We start from the raw sequence: 25,594 nt of genomic DNA on the forward strand, positions 1-25,594 counted from the left end.
CTCGATGCAAACAGCCAACACTGACGCACAACTGTGCACTTTCAAAAACCAATTCATATTGAACTCATACCCAGCTCCTAGGAAAGAAGACATCAATCGGAAGTTCTGGGAAGATATTGACTTGGTTCAGATCACAAGAACCAGGTTCACAGTTCAACATGTGAGGCATGATGGATGCTAATAAACCACTCACCGTCAATCCTCTCGAACACATTTGTAGCTATCTGTTTTCCCCAACTGCTTCCTTTGGTCCTAACGGATTCAATGCATGTTACATACCCCACATCACCTCTAACATGAGCTTCAACATTCTGAAGTTCAATCTCTAGAGGGAACTCATAATCAAAACCAAGGACAACTTCCCAGCTCTGAATTACAAGATCATAACCTAAAATTCTACCTGCACCAGGGTGGATACAGTACACATTTTTCTGATTTGCCCACAAAGACTGCATAGTTGCCAGGTCTCCATTTCTGAAAGCATTATAGAACCGGTTGTTAGCGGAGAGGACTGAAATTTTACTGTCCTCATAAAGATTTCTAAGACTATCTCTGATTTCTGCAGCTCGAGTGTAATTCTCCTCTTTGATGGCTACATGTAGGGCCTGCTTCAAGGCCTGCTCATCCCAGATCATGTCTTCTTTACTGTTGGCAATACCATCAGTGTCTTCACTTTTCACTTTTGCAGGTCTCCAAGATCGAAGGTGTGAAGATAGAATACAAGGACCTATACTGAATAAATACCAAATTAGAATCAGCAAGTACTAAGGAGAAGTCTAACAACTTTAAAGCTCCATCCCACTGGTTTTATAAATCCGTCAGGAAGGCATCTTAATTAGTGTCAACATGCAAGAATATTATGTCAAATTCAACCATCAAAAGTGACATAATTCTAAAAATTAAGTTGGCAAGCACTCACTAGATACCAAAGTTTTTGTATGAGAAGAATGAGATAACGCTTGTACAATTCTTTCATTCCATGACAGCTCCAAAGACTTCCTTAGAAGACTTTTTTTGGGTAGTATATATGATGAGAGCCAAAAGTCCAACTGAAGATGATTTATGCACAAGCTGGAGTCAAGCTTCCATGGCTTATGTAGATCCCCCTGTGCATTCGAAAAATCTATTATTGTTATCTCAAATGCAAATAACACTCCAGAGAAAAACCCCTGAACTACATTAATATCAAAATCTTGCATATAAACAGGGATTGAATCCTCTGAAGCACCGAGTTAAAACAATTGATAACAGAAAAGCACGTGCAGTAAAGGCAATTTGCTGAAGTAATAGAAGATGTTTTTTCTTTTATTGAATGTTTGGTGTCCAAAAGGTGACTGGTGCTATCTCCTATAAGGTTTTGTTTACTATTAATAGGACAAGGAAGAGGCCCAGCATTAGTGACTAAATTCTGGAAACTGCAAAAACTAAGGCAAGAATATGTTACCCGTAGAGCTATTTCTTTGGCTCGTCATCGATTAGTTTCAATTTATTTTCTTATGGTTGGGAAGCTGGGCCTATCTCCAAAAACGATTGTTAGAATTGTTATAGTTACGGCCACCGTTCACCAGGGCTTCGGTCACTGGCTCAGCTGTCATCAGGTTACCGACTTCCTTGACCTTCCCGCATTGGGCAGGCATCAGCCCCCATACATGGTCTTAAGTCCACAAGTTGAATGCCCTTGCAGTTGCAGCAGTGCCCCTATAAGGGGCTTAACTAGTAAAAGGACAAGGTGAATAGTTTCTGGTAACTACAAAAAATAAGGCAAGAATAGCTATCTCTACGGTTTCTCATCAATTGCTTTGAATTTATTTTTGGTGTGTGGGTGGGTTGCAGTGCTGGACAGGCAACGGAGTGGACCTTTAATGTGTTTTGCATAGAAACTGTAAAACTCAATACTTGTACTAGGTAATGAGGGAAACCGCAGTAACAATTGAAGCTATTTCCTACCCTTGCAGAATACTATTTTCGTCTTCAAACACAGAACATGGACTTCTGAAAGAAAAACCACTCCATTGGGCATACCAACTCCAAAATTTTGTGATCCGAAAAGGTGCACTTATGTCAAAAAAGACCCCTTCCAAAGAAAACACTCATTTTAGAATCACAGTTTCAAAGCAAAGGCCTGACACAAAGTCTTATTTGCTTACTGAAATACAAGTCTTGGTGGCCAGATATTGACTAGATTAACCACCCTCCCTCCCTTGCAAAAATTGTAAGGATTCATGCACCTGATCCACCTTGTGGGGCCAAGGCCCTTGAATGTAATGATGATTCGATGATTCAATGAATAGTAATACCGTTGAAATACATGTATAAGGGCATTTTTGTCATTTCCTACTTGTAGGAGTGTCTCTCTAAGTGTTGCAGTATGTTTGGCATCATGATAGGAGTTTATGTTCCATGTTTTGAGTTAGTCTGATAAGTATTTAGAGAGTAATTGAGTTTAATGTAATGAGGGGCATTGTTGTGCTTTTGTACCTTTTTCACTTATGATATATTTAAACAGATAGGCTTGATTGTCAGCCCTAATAGAGTGCTCCAACAATGCACTCTTTTCTCTCCCTCTTGCCTCTTCTTCTTTTTTCCTTCCTTCTCCTACTTCTCTACTTGATGTTTTTCATGGTATCATAGCAATGAATTGCAAGCGTGGGAAGCCTTCTTCAGTCATATTCCTCCTCTCTCAAGTCAATCAATCTTCCCTATCTGAGTGAGTAAAGGTTCAAATCTTTTCCTCCTTTTTTGTGCCATAACTACTTGGTTGAGGGCTTGTGCTGCCTTTTGATGGTTTGTGCTGGTCTTTTGAGCAGTTCCTATGTTTGTTTATACCCCAAGAGGGTTTATTACTACCTAGACCTGAATTTGGGTCAGACATATACCTACGCGGACTTGCACAATCTATGCCTTATATGGACAGTTGCATATTTTGTGGATTTGGCTTAGAGTTGATGCCTAACTGATGTTGAATGAAGTTGAAGGTGCTAGTTTGAAATACTATAGATTGCCCTAATTCAATTTTTTGTGTGTATGGGATCCACTTGCATCTGTGAATTATCCAAGCCAATTTTGTGTTGCTCTTGTTGTGCTTTTTGAATTGTAATTGGTGGTGATTAATATTGGTTAGTTTATTGCTTGGCTGAGGTTATTATTCCAATTAACCATTCTGGAAGCTCTGAAGATAAGGATTCTCATTCAATTCAGATTACCTTGGTTAAATTAAATGGGAAAATTATCTGATCATTTGTATGTTCTTAAAGGCAAAAAAGAAAGCAAAGTACCTTAAGGAAGATCCACCTAGGCCTATATGGAGGACTGAGAAGCAGAAGACAGCCAAGTCATGACTTGGCCTGTTTTAATAGTATGGAACAAGATTCAGTAATCAGGTGATGAGTTGTGATACCTCTAAGAATATTTTGTCTTAGGAGAGTAATTTGTGCAAGGAATATGATCTATATTCTAGATCTTTCAGTATGCAACAAGGTACTAGGTCTGTCACCGATTATTTTACCGAGAAGTGGAGTATACTAAAACAAATCAATGTTTGTCATCCGTTGATCACAAATGCATAGCAGCTTAGAAAAGAAAAGAAGCAAATTCAAGTAGTTTGGTTCTTAGAAGGACTCTGACCAGAATAAGATGCAACCCGAGCACAGGTGTTAGCTGATGATGAAGTAACTACCCTTGAGAAAGCCTTTAACCATGTAATTCAAGAAAAAAGTGTGATTGCAAGTAAAGGTGATAAAGAAATGGCACCAACTGAAGAATCAACACTTAAATCTCAATTCTACCCATACCAGATCAGACACCCCAAGAGGTTGTAGAGGGGATGGACGAGGTCAAGGTTGAGGTCGTGAGAGTTCAAATTGTGGTCGTGGTTGTGGTGATAGGGGTGACAAAAGATGTATTCACAGTGAGAGAAGTAATCTTTCTCAAACAAATGTTGGGATAAGTTTGGAAAACCAACATGGGCAAACTCTAATTCAGCTACGGATGAGAAAGTTCCAACAACTAAACTCGAGAGGAAATTCAGCAATTGCTTCAGCACTTAAAGTCGGTTGACGTCCACGTCATCCTCCTCTACGAGTCAAGACACCGAATCTTCATCCATTGCAAGTGCCACGACGGTAAACTCAAGTATGACTGCACTACATGTGTTTTTTAGTCCATCATGATAATTGATTCTAGAGCATCCATACATATGTCAGGTGTGTCCACCTTGTTCTCATTAGTTCTTCCTTCACACACTTACCACACTGTCACTCTAGCTGATGGGTCCACCTCATAGGTCCATGGTGAGTGTGTAGTGCAAACCACTCCACATTTGTCCCTTTCAAATGTCTTTTTTCCCTAAAATTTCCGATTAATCTCTTGTCTGTTAGCAACATTACTAAATCTTTGAACTATTTTGTAACTTTTTATCCTACTTTCTATGTTCTTTTAGGATTTGTAGACGAAGAAGATGATTGGTTTTGGACACGAGAAATGTGGGTTCTATTTGCTGGATGACAAAAATAATTCAAAAGCTACGGCCTTATCAACACATACTTCCTCATATTTGTGGCACTTGCTTGGGGCATCCATTTGCAACTAAGCTTCGTCACTTCCTTCCTTCATTGTTGTATGATCTATCTTTTGAGTGTGAATCCTATTAGCTTGGAAAGTATCATAGATCACATTTTCTAGTTAGTTCGAGTCGAAGTACTAGTATTTTTGAATTGCTCATTCAGATGTATGGGGACCATGTAGATTCCCAAGTGTCTTTGGTTTCAAATTTTAAGTGTCCTTTATAGATGACTTTAGTAGAGTGACTTGGGAGTTTCTCCTTCAGGAAAAATTAGAAGTATTTGATGCATTTATCAAGTTTTTTAATGAAATAAAAATCCAAATTGAGACATCTATTCTCACTTTCCATACTAATAATGGTTTCAAATTTCTTAATAAAAAATTCAAATCATTTTGCGCATTACACGGTATTATACATCAAGCTTCATGTCCTTACACCCTCAACAAAATCAGGTGGTTAAAGGCAAAAAATAAACATCTACTTGAAATCAAACATACTTTGTTATTTCAAATGAATGTCCCTTTGTAATTTTGGGGCAATGCACCTCTCACGTCGTGTTATTTGATTAACCATATACTATCCTCTCTTCTCCAAGGACGTGTTCCTATTGTAGCCCTAAAATCTCAACGCAAGATATTTGATGTTTGTCCACAAGTTTTTGAGTCCACTTGTTTTGTTCATTCTCTTTATACCAATAGCCATAAATTGTCCCCTAGGTCCATTAGACGTGTTTTTCTAGGTTATTCTTGGTATCAAAAAGGTTACGTCATATAATCTTCTTACGAGGAAAACTTATATATCTATAGATGTCACATTTTTTGAGAATCCACTTGATTTTCCCTCGTTAGATGTGTCCTCACATCCTTTGCATTCTGTTAGTGATAATCTAGTTGTTGACAATCCAATTCCTATACTTGTTATGGATGACTCCAGTGCAAGTACACTTCAACCTACTCCACCACTATCTTCACCCTTAAAGCCACCCCAACTGTATCAACGTTGCCACATACAACAACAAGAGCCTCCTCAAGTTCAACCATCGGATTCTTCATCAGTAGACTCTCAACCTTCAGATTCTACTCTAGCTATTGCGCTCCAGAAAGAAAAAAGGTCGTGCACTAAATGTGTCCCTTGATTTTTTATCTCCCTCCTATAAAACCTTTGCCCTATCTACTTATTCTATTCCTTGGACAGTGCAAGAGGCCCTAGTGGCAAGCTATGGGTGCATAAATGGATGCCTTGATTTCTCGGGGTACATGGACACTTTGTCACCCACCTGAAGGAGAAGCTATTGTTGGAACCTGACGGGTATATACCATAAAATATCAATCAGATGATAGTATTGAAAGGTACAAGGCTCTGTTAGTAGCCAAGGGATACACCCAAACCACCTATAGAATTGATGTTTTTGAAATATTTTCTCTTGTTGGTCTTACTTTTAGTTCACATTCTATTGTTTGTGGCAGTGATTAAGGGTCGGCCTCTACATCAATTAGACATAAAAAAATGTCTTTGATATGGTGATTTACAAGAAGAGATGTATCTGAAGTAATCTCCTATATATGCTGCTTAGGGGGAGAATGGGAAAGGAATGCAAGTTGTGAAAGGTAATTTATGGTCTAAAACAGAGCCCTAGCGTTTGGTTTGAAAAGTTCAATACAATTGTTCTGAAGTTTGGGTTTATATGAAGCCATTGTGACCATTCCATGTTTGTATTAGAAAGATAGTCGAGAGTTGTGGTTCTGGTAATGTATGTGGACAATAAAGTGTTGATGGAAAGTGATTTGAAAGAAATTGGTGAGGTCAAAGGTTATCTGGCACAGCAATTTCAGACGAAGGATTTAGGACAATTAAAATATTTTTTTGGTATTGAGGTGGCAAGAAGCAAGAAGGAAGTTGTTCTCTCTCAAAGGAAGTAAGTTCTAGACATTGTACATGAGTATGGGCTTCTAAGCGCACATCCAATGGATATTCCTATGGAAGTCAATGTTAGTCTTCGCAAATGATCAAACTTGAGTTTAAGGATAAACTCAGTACAGATGCTTAGTGGATAAATTAATTTATGCCACTATCAAAAGACCAAATATATCTTTTGCAGTGGGAGTAATAAGCCAATTTATGTAGCAACCTCACAAAGTACATTTCGAGTACACTTGGAGGCTGTGCGTAGAATCCTAAAATATCTTAAAAGTGCTCCAAGAAAAAGTTTGTTATATACCTCTCATGAGAAAATTGATGTGTTTAGCTAGTCTAAAGCAGATTACGCAGGGTGCAAGATGGATAAGATATACAACGGGTTATTGTTGCTTTGTTGGAAGTAATCTGGTTAGTTGGAGTAAGAAACAAAATATAGATATGTTAGGCTATTCTAATGCAGATTACGCAAGGTGCAAGATGGATAGGAGATCCACAAAAGATAATTGTTGCTTTATTAGAGGTAATCTGGTCAATTGGATGAGTAAGAAAATGTTGCTAAAAGCCAAGTTTAGAGCAATGGTTCATATCGTGAGTAAGCTCATATGGGTTGTATTTAAAACCCCATGACTGAAACCTCGAGCAAGATGAGAGAGGGCGAAGAAAAAGAGCAAAGAGAGAGAGAGAGAGAGCTCGGGTAGAGAGGAGGGAAGAGAAAAGAGAGAAAAAGAGTTTAGGCTAGAGAGAAATTCTTCACGAGTTGAGAACTGGAGAGTTTGATTGAACCCTTCACCCAAGACCCCTATTTATACAATTTTTATTACATATTTAGAGATAAGATAGGATCCCTAATATCCCTAATTACATCAATCATGATTATCCAAATCTACATAAATCAAGGGAAAGATAAATCGATTACATTAATTAAGAAAGATTGTCAAATCTACCAACTCATGTGATAAGGATGCTAGCTCATGTGATAACTCATCATGCCATCTCACGTGATCATGGTGGGTCCCACCTTGTAACACTCCCCCTCAAGCTGGGGGTGAGAAAACATCATAAATGCCCAACTTGTTGTAGATGTTGGACAAGATCTTATAGTGATTGGTTTGGTGAGAATGTCTGCAACTTGTCTTTGTGAGGAGATATGTTTGAGAGATAATATGCCGGCTTGGAATTCTTTTCGTATGAAATGGCAGTCTACATCAATGTGCTTTGTTCTCTCATGGAAGACCGGATTTGAGGTGATATGTATTGCCTCCTAATTATCGCAATGTAGATCTATAGGGGCTTCTTTATAGAATCCTAGTTCAATGAGAAGGGATCTGATTCATATAAATTCACTAACTGTGTGTGCCATGGCCATGTATTCTACTTCTGTACTAGACCTTGCAACTACATTCTGCTTCTTACTTCTTCATAAAACAAAGTTCCCTCCAACCATTGTACAATATCCTGAAGTAGATTTACTGCCGTTCGGCCCAATTTGCACATGAGAACCCTTCTATGTTGAAGTGACCATGGTTCTTATAGAGAAGCCCTCTTCCTAGAATTCCTTTCAAATATCGCAATATTCTTTCTAGTGCTTACCAGTGAGTAAGTTGTGGTTTGTGCATGTATTGACTCACAACACTTACTGCATATGATAATTCCAGCCTTGTTATACAAAGATAAATGAGTTTCCCCACAAGTCTTTGATATTTTTCGATATCCACATCTTCTCCAGTGCCTGCAAATAATTTTGTATTGGAATCCATAGGGGTTTCTACTAGTCTACACCCCATCACTCTTGTCTCTTCCAATAGATCAAAGACATACTTCCTTTGAGATAGTATAATCTCATGTTTGGACTGTAGTACTTCAATACCCAGAAAGTACTTAAATAGTCCAAGATCTTGTCTAGAATTCTTCGCATATCATTTCCTTGGTTTCCTGAATGCCCTCGGGATTACTACCGGTTAAGACAATATCATCAATATATACGGCTAAAATCACTTTGCCTTTAGGTGTGTCTTTAAGAAATACGAAATGATCTACGGAACATCTGTGAAATCCGGCCCGTATGAGTGTTTGGCCAAATTTATCAAACCATGCACGAGGAGATTGTTATAGACCATAAAGGGATTTCTTCAATCGACATACCGACTCCCCCTCAACCACAAATCCAGGTGGTTGTTGCATATAAATTTCTTCCTTTATATCCCCATTGAGAAAAGCATTTTTCACATCAAGTTAATAGACCGACCAGGAAAAATTAACAGCAAGAGATAATAAAATACGAACCGAGTTCATTTTAGCCACCGAAGAGAATGTTTCCACATAATTGATCTCATAACACTGGGTATAGCCTTTAGCAACGAGGCAGGCCTTAAGGCGAGCAACTGACCCATCCGGATTGTGTTTAACAGTAAAAACCCACTTACAGGCGACAAGTTTTTTATCTGATGGCAGAGGAACTAGAGCTCATGTCTGATTCTCATAGAGTGCCTGCATTTCTTCGTCCATGGTTGTCTTCCACCCTGGATGTTTCAAAGCCTCCTGATAGGACTGTGGGACTGAGATGGAAGAGATAGACGCAAGAAATTGACAACATGAAGAGAATAAACGATGGTAAGACACAAAATTGGATATGGGGTGAGAATTAGAGGGCTTAGTGCATGTTTTGGGTTCTTTTCGTATTTCTTCGTCCATTGCTGTCTTCCACCCTAGATGTTTCAAAGCCTCCTGATAGGACTGTGGGACTGAGATGGAAGAGATAGACGCAAGAAATTGACAACATGAAGAGGCTAAACGATGGTAAGACACAAAATTGGATATAGGGTGAGAATTAGAGGGCTTAGTGCATGTTTTGGGTTCTTTTCTTAAGGCAATGGGTTGAGTATCATATTGTGGTCCAAAAGGAACAAGAGAAGATGGACTTACCTTGATGGGATCCGTAAACTCCGCAGGTGTGGTGTCAGTCAATGCTTCAGGGGATTGAACAGTTTCCGTAGCATGGGGCACAACCGGTCAAGGAGAGGCTGGTACAGAAGAGAGACCTGAAGGAGTATTGTCAGAGTAGTACAAAGAGTTTTCAAATAGAGTCACATCCCTGGACACAAGTAACCTTTGGAGAGTGGGATTGTAGCAAATATAACTTTTCTATGTGCGAGAGTATCCTAAGAAGATACACTAGACAAATTTTGTATCAAGTTTATTATGTTGTGGGGAGGTAATATGAATAAAGTATGTACACCCGAAGACTTTCAAGGCAAGCGAAAAAGGATCACCGTGTGGAAACAATAAGGAATATAGGGATTTATGACCAAGAACGGAAGAGGGTAGCCTATTTATAAGAAAGCATGCAGTAAGGATGGCATGCGGCCAATAAAAGTATGGGACTTTCATAGTATACAATAAGTTGTTAGATATCTCAAGAAGGTGACAGTTCTTCCGTTCTGCTACATCATTCTGTTGGGGCGTATAGGCACAAGATATTTGATAGATAATGTCATTCTTTTGACAAAAATAGTAAAGATCTCTGGAAGTATATTATTTGGCATTATCAAACCGAAGTACTTCGATTTTCTTACCAAATTGAGTGACAATCATAGCATGAAAGGATTTAAATATGAATGGTATTTCAGATCGCTCTTTAAAAAGAAATAGCCATGTGGTACGAGTAAAATCATCAATAAAGGTAATAAAGTACTTGACTCGGGAAATGTTTGAGACGCTCAAGGGTCCCCATACATCTATGTGGATCAATGAAAAATGAACAACAATTTTAAGTTATGGACAAGGTGAGTATGTGGTCCTCTGGTGTTTGCTCAATTGACACACTTCACAATTTAAATTTGATTTATCCTTAAAGGTAGGGAAAAGAAGATGAAGAGATTGTGCAGATGAATGTCCCAACCGATTGTGCCATAGATTTGTTTCAGTTTCCTTGGTTGAGACGGCATTTATTTGTGGGACGTCCAAGCAGTAGAGTCCCCCCTAGTTCATGGCCTCCACCAATCACCTGCTTTGTTATAAGATCCTGGAGCACACAAGAAATGGTTGACAAGGTAATTGAGCAATTAAAATATTGTGTTAGCTAACTAACAGATAAAAGATTCAAGGGAAAGGTAGGAACAAAATGAATATCTGTGAGCAGAAGTGATAGTGTAACAGAGGTGGATCCTTTCCCGAGAACTTTAGTTTGGGAGTTGTCAGCTATGGTAACAAGTTTATTCGAGAGACAAAGAAAAACTGAGTGGAGTAGATTTTTGTTACCTGTGCGATGCTCGAAGGCCCCTGAGTCAATTATCCAGGATGAAGAGGAGGAAGTGGCAGAGGACATACCTAAAGCAGTGATGGTAGTAGCAGTTGAGGAGGAACTTGGAGGAGAGACCATCAGTGTTTTCATTTTCTGGAATAAGTCACACTCATCATCGGTAAGGGTTTTCTTTTTTGTTGATAGGGTAGATTGGTCCTCCTTTGTATCACGTATTGAGGCTTGATTAGCCTTAACCCAATCCGGTATGCCATGGATTTTAGAACACTAATCCATAGTGTGGCCATATTTTCTACAATGGGTGCATTCCCTGCCATCTATTCTGACAAAACCATTCCTCAACCTCTTCCTCATCCTCCTCTATAATTTCTTCCACAACCTCAACCGTGGTTGGTTGATGTTACCCTATGCCCGGAGTACATAGCGGATGACACTTTAGTGGTAGAAAGAGAAGAAGAGTATGGAATGCGGAGTAATGTGGCACATACATCATCAAAGGTGGGAATAGCAGAGGCACTAAGGAGTTGACTTTTAGCAACTTTGAGATATGGATTAATGTTTGCTAGACAAATAGCAGGGGCAAAGGCTTCCTTCTGCTTGTCTTGGACAGAGACATCGGTGGAGGCAGGCTGAGCTAGCTTCCATTCTTGAATAAGGCCTTCAAAACAAGTCAAATATTCATGGATATTTTCTCCTTGTTTAGTGTTAAACATTCTTTAGAGAATATCATATGGCCTATGTAAGTTATCAGAGCAAGAGTACAACTTAGCACATGTCTCCCAAATTTGTTTGGCAGTGTCGAGATGAATAACATTGTTAAAGACAGATTCTTCCATGTTGTTGATGAGCCAACTAATTACCAAAGTGTCATTTTCTAACCACTTAGCATAAGCACTATCATCTTCATCAATGGGTGGCCCAAGTTTGGTGAGGTGACCAAGAAGATCCCTTGTTATAAGAACCGTCGAACCGATATGGACCAGCTCAAGAAATTTGATATCCCTTGCAAGGGTATGATAGCAATCTTGAGAATATCATTCTTGTTACCCATATATTTATCAGCCATAAGAGGCAATTCAAGGGTAATATGATAGCGGCTAGCCAATACAAGAGTGGACGGAACCACTCTAACACCCACCTCGCCCATTCTTGACCACCTCTCACGGGATTCGAACGCGGGACGTGGCGTGCCCAGCTTTGATACCATGCAGCGGTTAGCCAATACAACCCAACAGACCGATCTGTTAGGTGCGGAAAGCTACAGCCTACAAGAGTGGACAAAACCACTCTGACATAATAATGTACTCAAATTTGAAGTAGCCTAAGTAAGCTGCTTGGAGATTCAAGACCAGCCAAGGCTAGCTCGGGTAAATGGGAGGAGAACCCAAGCTTATCAAGTCTTTAGGCAAGAAGGGAACCCTCTTAGGCCAGTCAACTTGCTGGCCAAAAATTTATATAATTAATTCTCTAGTCTTCCTTGTAGAGAATAACAAAAATCAATCAGTAAGCATGAGATCAAGTAAAGTAAGGTAGCAATTCCGAATTAGATCTTTCCAAGATCATTCCAAAAATATATTTGACTCCAGCTTGGGATAAACCAGTATATATTCAGTTCCTCATGAATTAGGCAAGATATAATTGATCAAAAATAAAACAAAATCAGGCCTAATCAAGAAGATATTGTAAGATCTTCAAAAACAGCAATCTTGCTTCAAATGGATTCGCGTCAACTAACCATATTTTGTGCTTGATTCCTTTTATGTAAAACACAATATTTGATACTTGATTTTTCAAGAAGAATCAACCACCTCGTGGCTCTCAAAAAATTCTCCAAAAAATCACAAAACCGAGTAGAGTTCTTCAAACAACTCAGTTAATGGAGAAACTTAGCCTAGAAGCTAAGTAATTAGATTTCTGAAATCCAATAGATAAAAAAGCACTCATAATAGGCTCAAGAACAATTTTCTTCATCAGGAAAATCTTGTTCCCACAAAATTACAACCTTTTATGCAAAAAATCTCAACACAAACTGATTTTCAGCCAAGAACTTGCAAACTGACAAAACTACATTGGTAAACTTCTTCTAATCTGAGATGCATAAATTTCAATAATTTCATAAGATGAAGACAACAATAAAATCATCTCTGAACCATCTTCTAAATATTCCAAAACCAAGAGCGTGAAGTAATAATAACAAGAATGAAAAACTTATCTCACAAACTTCAATCATGTTTCACAAAGAGCCTTCTATGAGTAGCTTTGATTATAACTTCTTAGCGTATTCTTTTGACGTGGGGATCTTAAATTTGATGCTCTGATACCACGTTGAATTTAGGACCCCATGATTGAAACCTCGAGCAAGATGAGAGAGGGGGAAGAAAAAGAACAAAGAGAGAGAGAGAGAGAGAGGTCAGGTAGAAAGGAGAGAAGAGAAAAGAGAGAAAAAGAGTTTAGGCTAGAGAGAGATTCTTTACGAGTTGAAAAGTGGAGAGTTTGATTGAACACTTCAACCAAGAGCCCTATTTATACTATTTTCATTACATATTTAGAGATAAGATAGGATCCTTAATTACATCAATCATGATTATCCAAATCTACATAGATCAAGGCAAAATAAATCGATTACATTAATCAAGGAAGATTGCCACATCCTTCAACTCATATGATAAGGATGTCAGCTCATGTGATGACTCATCATGCCACCTCACATGATCGTGGTGGGTCCCACCAGCTCGTGTGATCATGGTGGGTCCCACCTTGTAACATGGGTTAAATCAATTTTGATTGAGTTAGGTTTTCACCTCACTAAACCTATGGTTATGAAGTATGACAATCAAGTAACATTCTTTATAGAAAGTAATCGAGTTTTTCACGAAAAAACCAAACTCATTGAAGTAGATTGTCATTTCATCAAAGATGTTGTAATGCAAGGGAAGGTTGTTACAACGTATGTGAAATTATCTAACCAACTTGGTCATATATTTACCAAACCACTTGAAAGGCATGAACATTCTTCATACTGTGACAAGTTGGAGGGGCATTATTGTACTTTTGAAACTTTTTCACTTCAGTGTTATATTTAAATAGATAAGACTTGATTTTCAGCCATAACAGAGTGCTGCTCCAATGCACTCTTTTCTCTCCCTCTTGCCTCTTCTTCTTTTCTCCTTCTTCCTTCACCTACTTCTCTACTTCTTGATGTTTTTCAAATACTTTAGCAGATTTATCTTTTGGGAGTCAAACACTGCAGTACTGTCCATTATATTAAGACAGAAGCCACTATTCATAAAGATGTGTGATCCTTCTTGTTGTCATTTGTTCTTGAAAAAGGGTAAATTTCGTTAAGAGGCACAGGCAGAACAGAAAAACAACCTACAAAGCAGGCACTAAGAGGGGCGGACCAGAACAACGAGAGATTGGCAGTCAACCCCTTCTTTGGCCAGATTATCAGCAAGGCCATTAGCAGACCTGTTGATGTACGACCAATTACCAATAAAATTTCTTGATAGGTTACCTCCAATGTCTCCATGGAAGCTTGAGAGATGATTTGCACCAACTTATAACAGCCTTGGAGTCACCTTCCACTTGAAGGGGCCTTGGCAAAGTGATAGCTTATGCCCTTGAAGTACCACGCAGATTTTTGCCATGGTGGAATCACACGAGCAATAAAGCTGCCTCTTAAATGATGCAGCAAATAAGGCAAGCCTTCCACATGATTTTCCCAAGAATAGGTAGGGCCTTTGACCGGGGATTCGAGAATTGCCCAGTCTTGTCAAAATGTCGTTAAATCACCAGTACATTCCATCATCTATGACACGATGCAAAGAATTTCAACAGAAGTAAATGTCTTCTGTGTTGACATGGATCATGTGATTCCTTATGAATCAGAAGGTATGCAATTCCGGTTAAAACTAACATGTTCAACATTAAAACACCAGAGAACCAACAGATCAAGGGGTCCTATTTGAATTATATCAGCAGACGAAGAGGTGGAGAAGGTAAGAATATGTCAATAAGAGCGAAGAAGAAGTAACTCACTCTGTGGTAAGAAGCCGCCTCATAAACAAAAGGCTGGAGTACATTCGAAGAAAGACTTCCACTTGATCCATAAGCTCTAATGCTAGGGGCCGCCATGTTCAGCGACGAGACTGAGACACCATAATCCAGTGGCCATTAGCAAATTTAGGAATTTGCATACAATTGAACACACAAACTCACAAGTTAAAAGTACCTGCTCAAAAGTTGAGAAATACTAAAATAGAAAGGAAAAAAAAATGAAAATTTAGGTTCAACTCCAGAACTGTTGAAATCGAGATGAAATTAATTGGTTTATGAATACGAACAGCCCACTGGAGAAGCAAAGAGATGCTTGGCCTCAGAGCAAACGGAGTTGGTTTTACAATGTAGTAACTGCCTAACTAGAACGAGAGAAAATTAGATAAAGGCGAAATACCTGCAGCTCCTCCAATGGAACTGGCAGCCATGAAAGCAGTAGCGAAAGCAAAAAAACGCTACAGAAGGAGGACTATCTGGTTTCGAGGGTTAGCCAACAGATCACGGTGACCCGTAACATTGAAATGGAAAATAGCCTAATTCCTCTAATACAGGTGCGAGCGTACACCGCGGTGTACATTCGGGCGGGTGCAGTTCAATTCCGGGTTAAGAGTACCAAAACCTGTCAGGTGGATCTAAAATCTGTTGACGTGGCAATCCATCACGGATTCGTAAACTTACATGTATTGTTAGGCTTTATGGATGGCTTTCAAGTCAAAGTTTATGGGTAAACAACGAAAATAATAAATTAAAAATTATATAAAACCTATGATAATTTGTTGTAACATTTAGTCTATATTATTAAATTAGCTTTTATAAATAAATAATAATTTTTTTATTAAAATTATATCATTTTTAAATACACTATGTAAGTAAACCCACGAGTCAAGTTCAAGCAAGGATGAGAAAATATAGTTTTACCCCATATTTGCATTGGCTTTTTTCTCAAAGGGAAAACTCTATCACAACAAAAATCAAGTTGGGTTGGGTCAGGTTCCTTATTTAACCCAACCCAAGTCCAACCCCACCATGTTGTATGGCTAAGCAATACTTGAGACTAGATAACATTCGAATTTTGTATTGGCCACCTTCATAATTGGATCCGGAAGAGAAACCATGATTATAAGGGTGTGTTAGTGCCAATAGGAAACTATAAGGGTGTGTTATATAGGAAAAATTTTACATTGACCAAAATTTTCTTGTATTCAAGTATTTGTGTCATTTTTGGAAACAAAAAAAAATTTCTTCTTGATTCTTCTTACTTTTAAGAAACTCTATAAAGGATAAGAAAATAAACTTCTTATAAAGTTGGGTCCAGGGCCAATCCCAAAATGACTAGCCAACTTAGGAAAGATCTAACTAATAAACTCAAGATATTTCTACTCACTAATCTATGTAGTACTATTCCTTAACACTTTCCCTCACGTGTAGGTCCACTTTTATGGTTCTACAAGTGGATAATTTAGGTAGAAGCCCACGTATGTGTACATGTTCTAATATTATATGAAGTTGAGTCCAAGGCTCATACCAAAATGATTAGCCAACTTAAGAAACCTCTTTTCCAATTAATAAACTCAAGATCTTTGTACTTACTAATCCATGTGAAACTATTCCTTAACACTTCTTACTACTCCAACAGGAAAATAAACCAAGAAGTATTAAAGTGATTCTTAATCACCTACCTTTTGCTTTTAAGCTTATTTTTTATTATTTATAAAAAAATAATTTATTTATAATGTATATACAAACATCATAGCTAATTCTCTCATTGATTCCAATGGTGTCATAAACACAAGAAAACCAATCAAAGGGAATTTTTTTCTGTAAGAAAGTTTTTCAATTAGTCAAAAGGAAAATGACCTTTCCATCGTTTTGTATTCCTATGGTGGCACAAATAGTTCCTATGTGTTGGATTTAGGATCCTATGATAAGGTCCTCCAGCAGAGGTTGAGGAGGAGGAGAGGAAGAAGAAGAGGAGAAGAAAAGGAGAGGAATAAAGAAGAAAAGAGAGAAAGAGAGAGACGACTAAAGAGAGATGGAACTTGAGAGAGCTTGGGAGAAGAGAGAAACAATGGACGAATTTGAGAGAAGATGGGAGACTTAATGATATACCCCTTACCTTAAGCCTATATTTTATAGTTTATGAAGGAAGGTTACAATGACTACAATACCCTTAGGGTTACAAACTTGCAAAAGGAAAAAACATAAGTAGACATACATTATCTTAAGTAATTACACCTATGAGAAAAACACTTAATTACCCTTTGTGCCACTTGAGGTGTCTTCCAACACTCCCCAACAAGCTGGTGGGAAGAAAACATTGTAGATACCCAATTTGCCACATATAGTGGTTAAGATCTTGAAAGTGATTGGTTTTGTAGGAATATTTGTTACCTGCCCTTGTGATGAAACATGACTGAGAGATAAGATACCAGCCTAGAATTTCTCTTGTATAAAGTGGCAATCTACCTCAATGTGTTTGTCATCTCAGAGAAGACTAGATATGAAGTGATATGAATGGCCGCCTGATTGTCGTGATATAATTCCATAGACGCTCCTTAATAGAATCCCAATACATTAAGAAGGAATCAGAACCATAGAAGTTCACTGACTGTGTATGTCATAGCTCTATACTCTGCTTCAGCACTGGACCTTGCAACAACATTTTGTTTTTTGCTTCTCCATGCAACTAGGTTACCTCCAACTACGGTACAATACCCTAAAGTGGACTTCCTGTCATTAGATGATCCTGCCCAATCTGCATCTAAGGAACCTTCTATGTTGTAGTGGCCATGATTCTTATAGAGAAGTATTTTTTTCCCGGAGCTCCTTTTAAATATCTTAGTATCCTCTCTTTTTTCCCATGATCATATGATATTTACCTATATCAACATCTTCTCTAGAGCTTGCACATAGCTTTACATTAGCATCCATAAGAGTATTTGTAGGTCGACTCCTCATCATCTATGTGTCCTCTAGTAGATCCAAGAAATACTTTCTTTGAGATAATATAGTCTCATGTTTTGACTAGAATACCTCAATTCCCAAAAAATATTTTAGAAGTCCAAGATCTTTTGTTTAAAATTTTTGGCATATATTTTTTTTTATTTCTTTTATGTTGTCACTACCAGTTAAAATGATATCATCCACATAAACTGCTAGTAATACCTATCCCTTTAAAGTATTCTTGATAAAAATAGAATTATCTATTGAGCACCGACTGAATCCAAACTGTAGCATTACTTGGCTAAATTTGTCAAACCAAGTCCAAGGAGACTGTTTAAGCCCATATAGAAATTTTCTCAATTTGCATACAGACTCCTCAACGACAAAACCAGGAGGTTGATGTATATATATCTCTTCTTTTATGTCCTCATTCAAAAAATAATTTTTGACATCCTATTGAAATACTAGCCAAGAGGAATTAGCAGTTGGAGATAATAAGATAAGTACCGAGTTTAATTTAGCCACTTGGGAAAAAATTTCCTCATAATCCACTCCATACCATTGAGTATACCCTTTGGCAACTTGTTGGGTTTTGAGACGAGCAACATGTTGGATTTAGGAACCCTTTTCTATAATTCGGAGCAAGAGAAAGAAGAAAGAAAAAAGAGAAAAGGGAAGAAGAGCTCTCGGGTAGAGAGAAGAAAAAATAAAAGAGCAAAGAGAGAGAGAGAGAGAGAGAGAGAGAGAGAGAGAGAGTAACTTGAGAATGAGATGTGTAACTTGATTAATTCCGAATTACAATACCTCTATTTATAGTAGAGGGGGAGGTAAAATCCTTATACAACTTGTCTTTTAATCCTAATTACATTCCAACTCTAACTCTTTAATATAAGTCTATTCAAACTAAACTACTAGAAGACTAACTTGAGTTGAACTAGGAGTCCTTCTTCATTCACATGAATATAAAGGATAAGCTAGCTCGCAGCCTTATCCTTGTGGTTCCCTCATGATCTCCCAGTGCATCTTGATAAGAGTGCCAGCTCGTGAGATATTTGTGGGTCCCACTTGATCTTCAAGTCTTCTAAATCAATTCAGCTTGTGCTTCTTGATTCCTTAACTCGTGCTTGCTTTGGGCAAGGACTCTTCTTGGTGTCCTACGTCCTCTAGGACTCTTCTTGATGTCCTACGTCCTTATGGTGGATCCCACCAGCTCGAGTACCATGGTGGGTCCCATATTGTAACACTCCCCCTCAAGCTGGGGGTGAGAAGACATCATAAATGCCCAGCTTGCTGCATATGGTAGACATAATCTTGTGAGTGACCGGTTTGGTTAGAATGTGTGCAACTTGATTTTGTGATGAAATATGCTACAAAGATAAGAAACCAACTTAGGAACTTTTCTCGTATAAAATGGTAGTCCACCTCAATATGCTTTGTCCTTTCATGGAAAACTGGATTTGATGTAATATGTATAGCTGCTTGATTGTCATAGTACAAATCAATTGGAGTTTCTCTGTAGAATCCCAATTCAGTGAGAAAGGATCTTATCCATATGAGTTCACTGACAGTGTGTCCCATAGCTCTGTATTCTGCTTTTGCACTTGACCGTGCTACTATATTTTTTTTTTCTTTTCCATGTAACCAGATTCCCTCCAACCATTGTACAAAATCCCGAAGTAGATTTTCTATCATCTGGAGATCTGGCCCAGTCTGCATCTAAGAATCCCTCGTTGTTGAAGTGACCATGGTTTTTATACAGAAGCCCCCTTCCAGGAGCTCCTTTTAGATATAGTAGTATTCTTTCAAGTGCCTGCCAATGACTCAATTCCATAACAGAGAGTTTCTTCATAATCAATTCGATAACATTGAGTATAACCTTTAGCCACCAGTCAAGCCATCAGGTGGGCAATGTACCCATCCGGATTATGTTTGATAGTATAAACCCACTTGAAACCAACGGGTTTTTTATTTGTGGGAAGAGGAATCAATGACCAAGTATGATTGTCATTAAGTGCCTTCATTTCCTCATCCGTTGCTGCCTTCCATCTTGGATGTTGTAGAGCCTCCTGATATGACTGTGGAACAGATATGGAGGAAATAGAAGAAAAAAACTGACAACATAAAGGTGAGAGGCGATGATGAGACACAAAATTGGAAATAGAATGAGAAGTAAAGGTTGAGTGCATGATCGAGGTTCTTTCCGAATAGCAATAGGGTGAGTATCATATTGAGGGCCAAAAATAACTGGAGATGAAGGACTTACCTCTGGTGGATCTGTTAACTCGGCAGGTGTGGTGTTGGCCAATTGCTCTGGGGGTGAAATGATCTTTGTATCACGAGGCACAACTGGTCTAGGGGACCTTGGTACGGAGGATAGACCAGAAGGAGCACTATCAGAATAATATGAGTAGTCGTAAAAAAATGTGACATCCCTAGACACATATAAACGTTGAAGAGAAGGACTATAACAAACATAACCTTTTTGTGTGTGAGAGTATCACAAAAAAATACACTTGATAGATTTAGGATCAAGTTTGTTGTGTCAAAGCAACGAGTTATGAACAAAACATTGACATCCAAAGACTTTCAACAGCAATGAAAACAGATCATCATTCGGTAATAACCTAGAGTAGGGAGATTTATTACCAAGAACAGTAGATGGTAGACAATTAATAAGAAAGCAAGCCGTAAGCACGACATGAGGCCAATAAAAGTATGAAACTTTCATGGCATTTAACAAACCTCGAGCTACCTCAAGAATATGATGATTTTTCCGTTCGGCTACACCATTTTGTTGAGGAGTGTAGGTGCATGATGTTTGACGAATAATGCCATTTTTCTTGACAAAAAGAGTCAAGATCTTTGGAAATGTATTCTTTGGCATTATCAGACCGGAGAATTTTTATTTTCTGACCAAATTGTGTGAGTACCATAGCATGAAATAATTTTAAAATATATGGTATCTCATAATGCTCCTTAGGGGTTGTTAGTCAACTTGAAGGACGAGATGATCTTCAACCGCATAACGCCCTTCAACACTTGAAGTCGTTAGTGGAGCGCAGATGAAGCTTCATCTCAATGCAAGGGATGAAGGGGTCCTTCATCTCCACGGTTTAATTTCAATCATCTCGAAGAAGGCCTTGTTTGATCTTCTTTGAGTTGAAGGACGTGCAATGCTGGCTTTTTCTCCTCTCTCTCCTCGCATCCCCCCCCCCCCTCGCGCGTCGTTATTTCTTCTTTTTTCTTCCTCTCTCCCGCACTCCCTCTCTCGTCTCCCTACTCCCCCGATGTCGCTGCTGCCATAAAATCGATCAGATTTTTGTCTCCAGCCACCGTCTCAGCTCCCTCTCGTCTCCGGCCTCATCTCTTGGTCTTCTCTCGGCCTCGCCCTCTCTCTCGCACGCCCCCCCCCCCGTCTCCGTGACTCTCTCTCTTCTCTCAGACTCGCTCTCTCACACTTCTCTCTCTCTTATCCCTCCCGACCTCTCTTTCTTCTCTGTCTTCACCCTCTCTTCTCCCTTTCGGCCTCCCACTCCCTTCTCTCTCTAGCTATTCTCCTTTCCCCGAAAAATACCTTCCGATTTCGTTCGATTTCCCTATTTCCATTTCCATTTTCTTCGATTTTGGACGTTTGGGCATCGATTGCTTAATTTCTACTTCAACTAGGTATCGATTTCACCCTTTGGCTTCGGTTTTCCCCAAATTTCAGAAGGTATGCCTAAACCCTAATTTTTTTCATTAAATTAGTGTTTTATTTGATTTAAATTTATTTTTAGTGCCTAATTGGGGGTTATTTGTGCATTATTATGGGATTTAGGGTTACGGTTTATAGTCTAAATTCTTGATTCGTGTATGGATTATTTTTAGGGTTTGCTGCTCGGTATTTAAGGGTCCTGTAATTAGGGTTTAGGGTTTATGGTTAAGGATTTAGGGTATTTTAGGGATTAGGGTTTTTGAGGTTTTGGGGGGTTTTGTGTTTTTAAGCTCTAGGGTTTTTTGGGTTTAGGGTTTGGAATTAGGGTGTAGGTAGGGGTGGCATCGAGCCGAGTCGAGCCCGAACGTGCTTATGTTCGAGTCGAGCTTCGAGCCGAGCCTCATCTCAAACCTAAAATTGTTATCGAGGTCGAGCCCAACGAGTTCGAGCCAAGCTTCGAACCGAGCTCAAGCCTCAACATACATTTCAAATTTAAAAAAAATATATATCGAATAAAATGTATATAAAATTATGCATACATTTTGCATAAAATTGGGCATAACCTCTCTCTCTCTCTCTATATATATATATATATATATATATATATATATATATATATAATATACATGTATAAGATTGGGCATAACCTCTACTTAAAATTGAGCATAATCTATATATATAATACTCGTATAAAATTCGGCATGACCTCTACTTAAAATTGGGCATAATCAATATACATAATACTTGCATAAACACTCCATAAAATTATCTAAACATTCCATAAACACTCCATGAAATTATTTATACACTCCATAAAATAGTCTAAACACACCATACACTACATAACATTATAAATAAACTCCATACAATAATCAAACACAACAAAATTAAATGAAATATCACTATCAATTTACAACCACCCAAATAAAAACTATAAATCCTTTAAATAAAATCCTATTACTATTTGAGACTCACCAGAAAATTACAAGAAATATTTTAAATTTTTCTTAGGAAAGTTAAATGGACCTCTCATTGCATTTTCTAAGGAAATAAATAAAAATTAGTAATTAATCTAATATATTATTATACTTATCAATAAATTTTTAATCACATAAAATGTCAAACACAAAATTGCTATGAAAATTACCTCATACTCAAAGTACTATATCATCAACTGTCAAATACTTATTCAAAATTTTTCTATATGGTTTTCTAACCCATCTTGGCAAGAAAATTTTACTTAGAAAATTATAAGATTTTTTTAAAATAATTTATAATTAGAAAAATATTTTGAAAAAACATGAGGCACTAATGGTCCCTATATTTCTATTAAAAATGTCTTTTCAACATTTATTGAAAAAACCACTAATAGTCGCTAGAAACATATTTCTACTAAAATATCTTTTCAATTTCTTTAAAAGCCATGAGGAAGGGATAAAGAGTTTTTTTTCCTTGTTTATAATCTCACACGTATGGGTGGCTTTGAATAAATTATATATAAAATTATGCATATATTTTTTAAAAATATAATGATAGGGGAGTTTCAGGATTGAATTTCAATAATGGATTGCACCAATATTATTTTTTTTACTCCAATTGTTGTCTAGCTTATTTTGTAATTTTTGAATCTGGCTATAATTTATTATGGCCTCCTTAGTGCCCCTAGATGAAAATTTATATTCTAGGAAAAACTAAAAATATTTTTCCTATGATACATATTCCCAAAAAAACCTTTAAATAAAATTTTATTACTATTAGTGACTTATTAAAAAATTACATGAAATATTTTAAAATTTTCTTAGGAAAGTTAAATGGACCTTTTATTGCCTCTTCTAGGGAAATAAATAAAAATTAATAATCAATCTAATATATTATTACACTTATCGATAAATTTTTAATTAAATAAAATATCAAACACAAAATTGCAATGAAAATTACTTCATGCTAAAAGTATTACAATATCAATTGTTAAATACTTATTCAAAAAAAATTTATACAGTTTTCTACCCCATCTTGGTACGAAAATCTTACTTAGAAAATTATATGATTTTTAAAAAAAAATTGAATTAGAAATTTTTTTTTAAAAAATGAGACACTAATAGTTTATAGAAACTTATTTCTATAAAAAAAATTTAATTTTTTCTAGTGGTATTTTTTTTTTTTAACTTTATGACCTCTCGTGCGAAATAGCACGTGCGAGATCATCTTCGCGCGGGGGAGGGGGGAGATTATTTCTCCCCTAATTTCTCCCCTGAACTTAGGTTTTGGGTTTTTGCCGAGACCACGAGGAGGGAAGGGGGTTACGGTACCGGGGAAGACCTGTCGTCGTGGATGACGGCTGCGACGGAGGCGGCAACTACGGAAGCGGCGGTGATGGAAGCGGCGACGACGGAAACAGAGGCGACGACGAGGAGAGGAAGAAATCGAACGGACTGCCATAGAGGTGGCCGACAAGCAGCTACGACGGCGGTAGAGACGGCCGGCAAAAAGTTGCAACGATAGTAGAGGCGGTGACAACAGCCGACGGGAGGGGCTTGGCGGTGACGAGGGGAGGAAAAAATTCCCTTCCCCCCCCCCGCTCTCGATCCCGCTCCCGCTCCCAATCCCAATCCCGATACCTATCCGACTCACCTCGAACCAACGAACCGAACCTGGCTTCGGTCGAGCTCGGCTCGTTAAGGTAAACGAGCCGATTTCGGTGCTCGAGCTAGGCTCGAGCTCGATAGATAACAAATCAAATCGAGCCGGTACCGAGCCGAACTCGAGCCGCTCATGAGTCAGCTCGGTTCGAAGCCACCCCTAGGTGTAGGGTTTAGGGTTTAGGGCTTTTAAGGTATTAAGTTCTGGAATTAGTGTTTAGGGTTTGATGGTTTAGGTTTATTTTTATGGTTTGTGTTTTCGTGACGGGTAAAGGTTTTTCGATAAAGTTTTTTCCATGAGGACCGTCTCGGATTTAGATTATACATGGCTGCAAGAAGGCAACCAAGTGGTCAACCATATGACATTTGGACCTTCGAAAAGATAGAAAAATGCTCGATCTCTTGGTCGAGCAGGTTAATTTAGGGAACAAGTTGCCTATGGTTTCGGGTTTAGGGTTTAGGGTTTAGGGTTTAGGGTTTAGGGTTTGATGGTTATGGTTTAGGTGTTATTAGGGGTTTTTAGTCCAATTCAAACAAGGTCGAGTCGCCTACACGGGCATCCATTAGCCAACGAAACCCAACCCCATCACTGACGAGGTACAGTTCATAGTGACTGTGAAGTTATATGAGGCTCTACCAGGGGTCTTCGGTGAATATGGACTTGATGTGTGTGTGTTCTCATTGATTAGTGCATATGCAGTAATGAAAATAATTTAATTAATTTTGAAATGTGTGAGAATGTTGTTGAGAATTTTTGAAGTGCTATGGAATATTTTTGCCATGTGGTGAGGAGATTCGGGTATTATACATATCCACCACATGGTATTTTTTTTTTATGGTTTGTGTTTCCGTGATGAGTAAAGGTTGTCTGATAAAGTTTTTTCTGTGAGGACCGTCTCGGATTTAGATTATACATGGCTGCAAGAAGACAACCAAGTGGTCGAATATATGATATTTGGACATTCAATGATGATAGCAAAATGCTCCATCTCTTGGTCGAGCAGGTCAATCTAGGGAACAAGTTGCCTAACGGGGTGTGGAAGCATGAGGTATACATGGACTGTGTAAATAAGTTCAATGAAGACGCAATCATGAAAAAAACTGTTGGGCAGGTGAAGAATCAAACAAGAACATGGAAGAAAACATACCAAACAGTAACAAGCTGTATCAGCACTAGTGGGTTTGGTTGGGATGCAACCACACAATGAGTTACTGCATGTAATTCTGTATGGCTTGACTACATAAAGGTCAGTAAATCATGATATACTATAAAATATTTTTTATGTTTTCCGCATTAGTATAACTCTATTCCAAGACGTCTAAATGATGTTTTGTAGAAACATAAAGATGCTAAGAAGTACAGAAGTGAAGGCTGCCCCCAGTACGACAAATTAGTTGTGGTGGTGGAAAACACAATAGCGGTAGGGTCAGGAGGTGCAACCTTTGTAGATCAGGGTGATGAGGTGATCCGTGAATCGGAACATGTCCTGATGGATGAGCCAGGGGATGTTGATATAGTTAGGGAT

The 25,594-nt window shown here is 38.1% G+C and overlaps 1 protein-coding gene across 1 annotated transcript; it reads right to left on the reverse strand.

Moving 5' to 3' along the window:
• Positions 1-78: 78 nt before the first annotated feature.
• On the reverse strand, positions 79-15,338 carry LOC137966184 (uncharacterized). Its single transcript, XM_068812729.1, has 4 exons — positions 15,190-15,338; positions 14,775-14,884; positions 920-1,106; positions 79-727 (listed from the first exon to the last, which is right to left on the reverse strand). Exons 1-4 carry the CDS (start codon positions 15,218-15,220, stop codon positions 147-149), a joined length of 909 nt encoding a protein of 302 aa, XP_068668830.1. The 5' UTR covers positions 15,221-15,338; the 3' UTR covers positions 79-146.
• Positions 15,339-25,594: the final 10,256 nt, after the last annotated feature.

The sequence above is a fragment of the Aristolochia californica genome, unplaced genomic scaffold (assembly GCF_029961685.1).
Source record: "Aristolochia californica isolate CCGP_79_NKW_82.1479 unplaced genomic scaffold, dmAriCali1.0.hap1 SCAF_5, whole genome shotgun sequence".
Classification (NCBI taxonomy): Eukaryota; Viridiplantae; Streptophyta; class Magnoliopsida; order Piperales; family Aristolochiaceae; genus Aristolochia; species Aristolochia californica.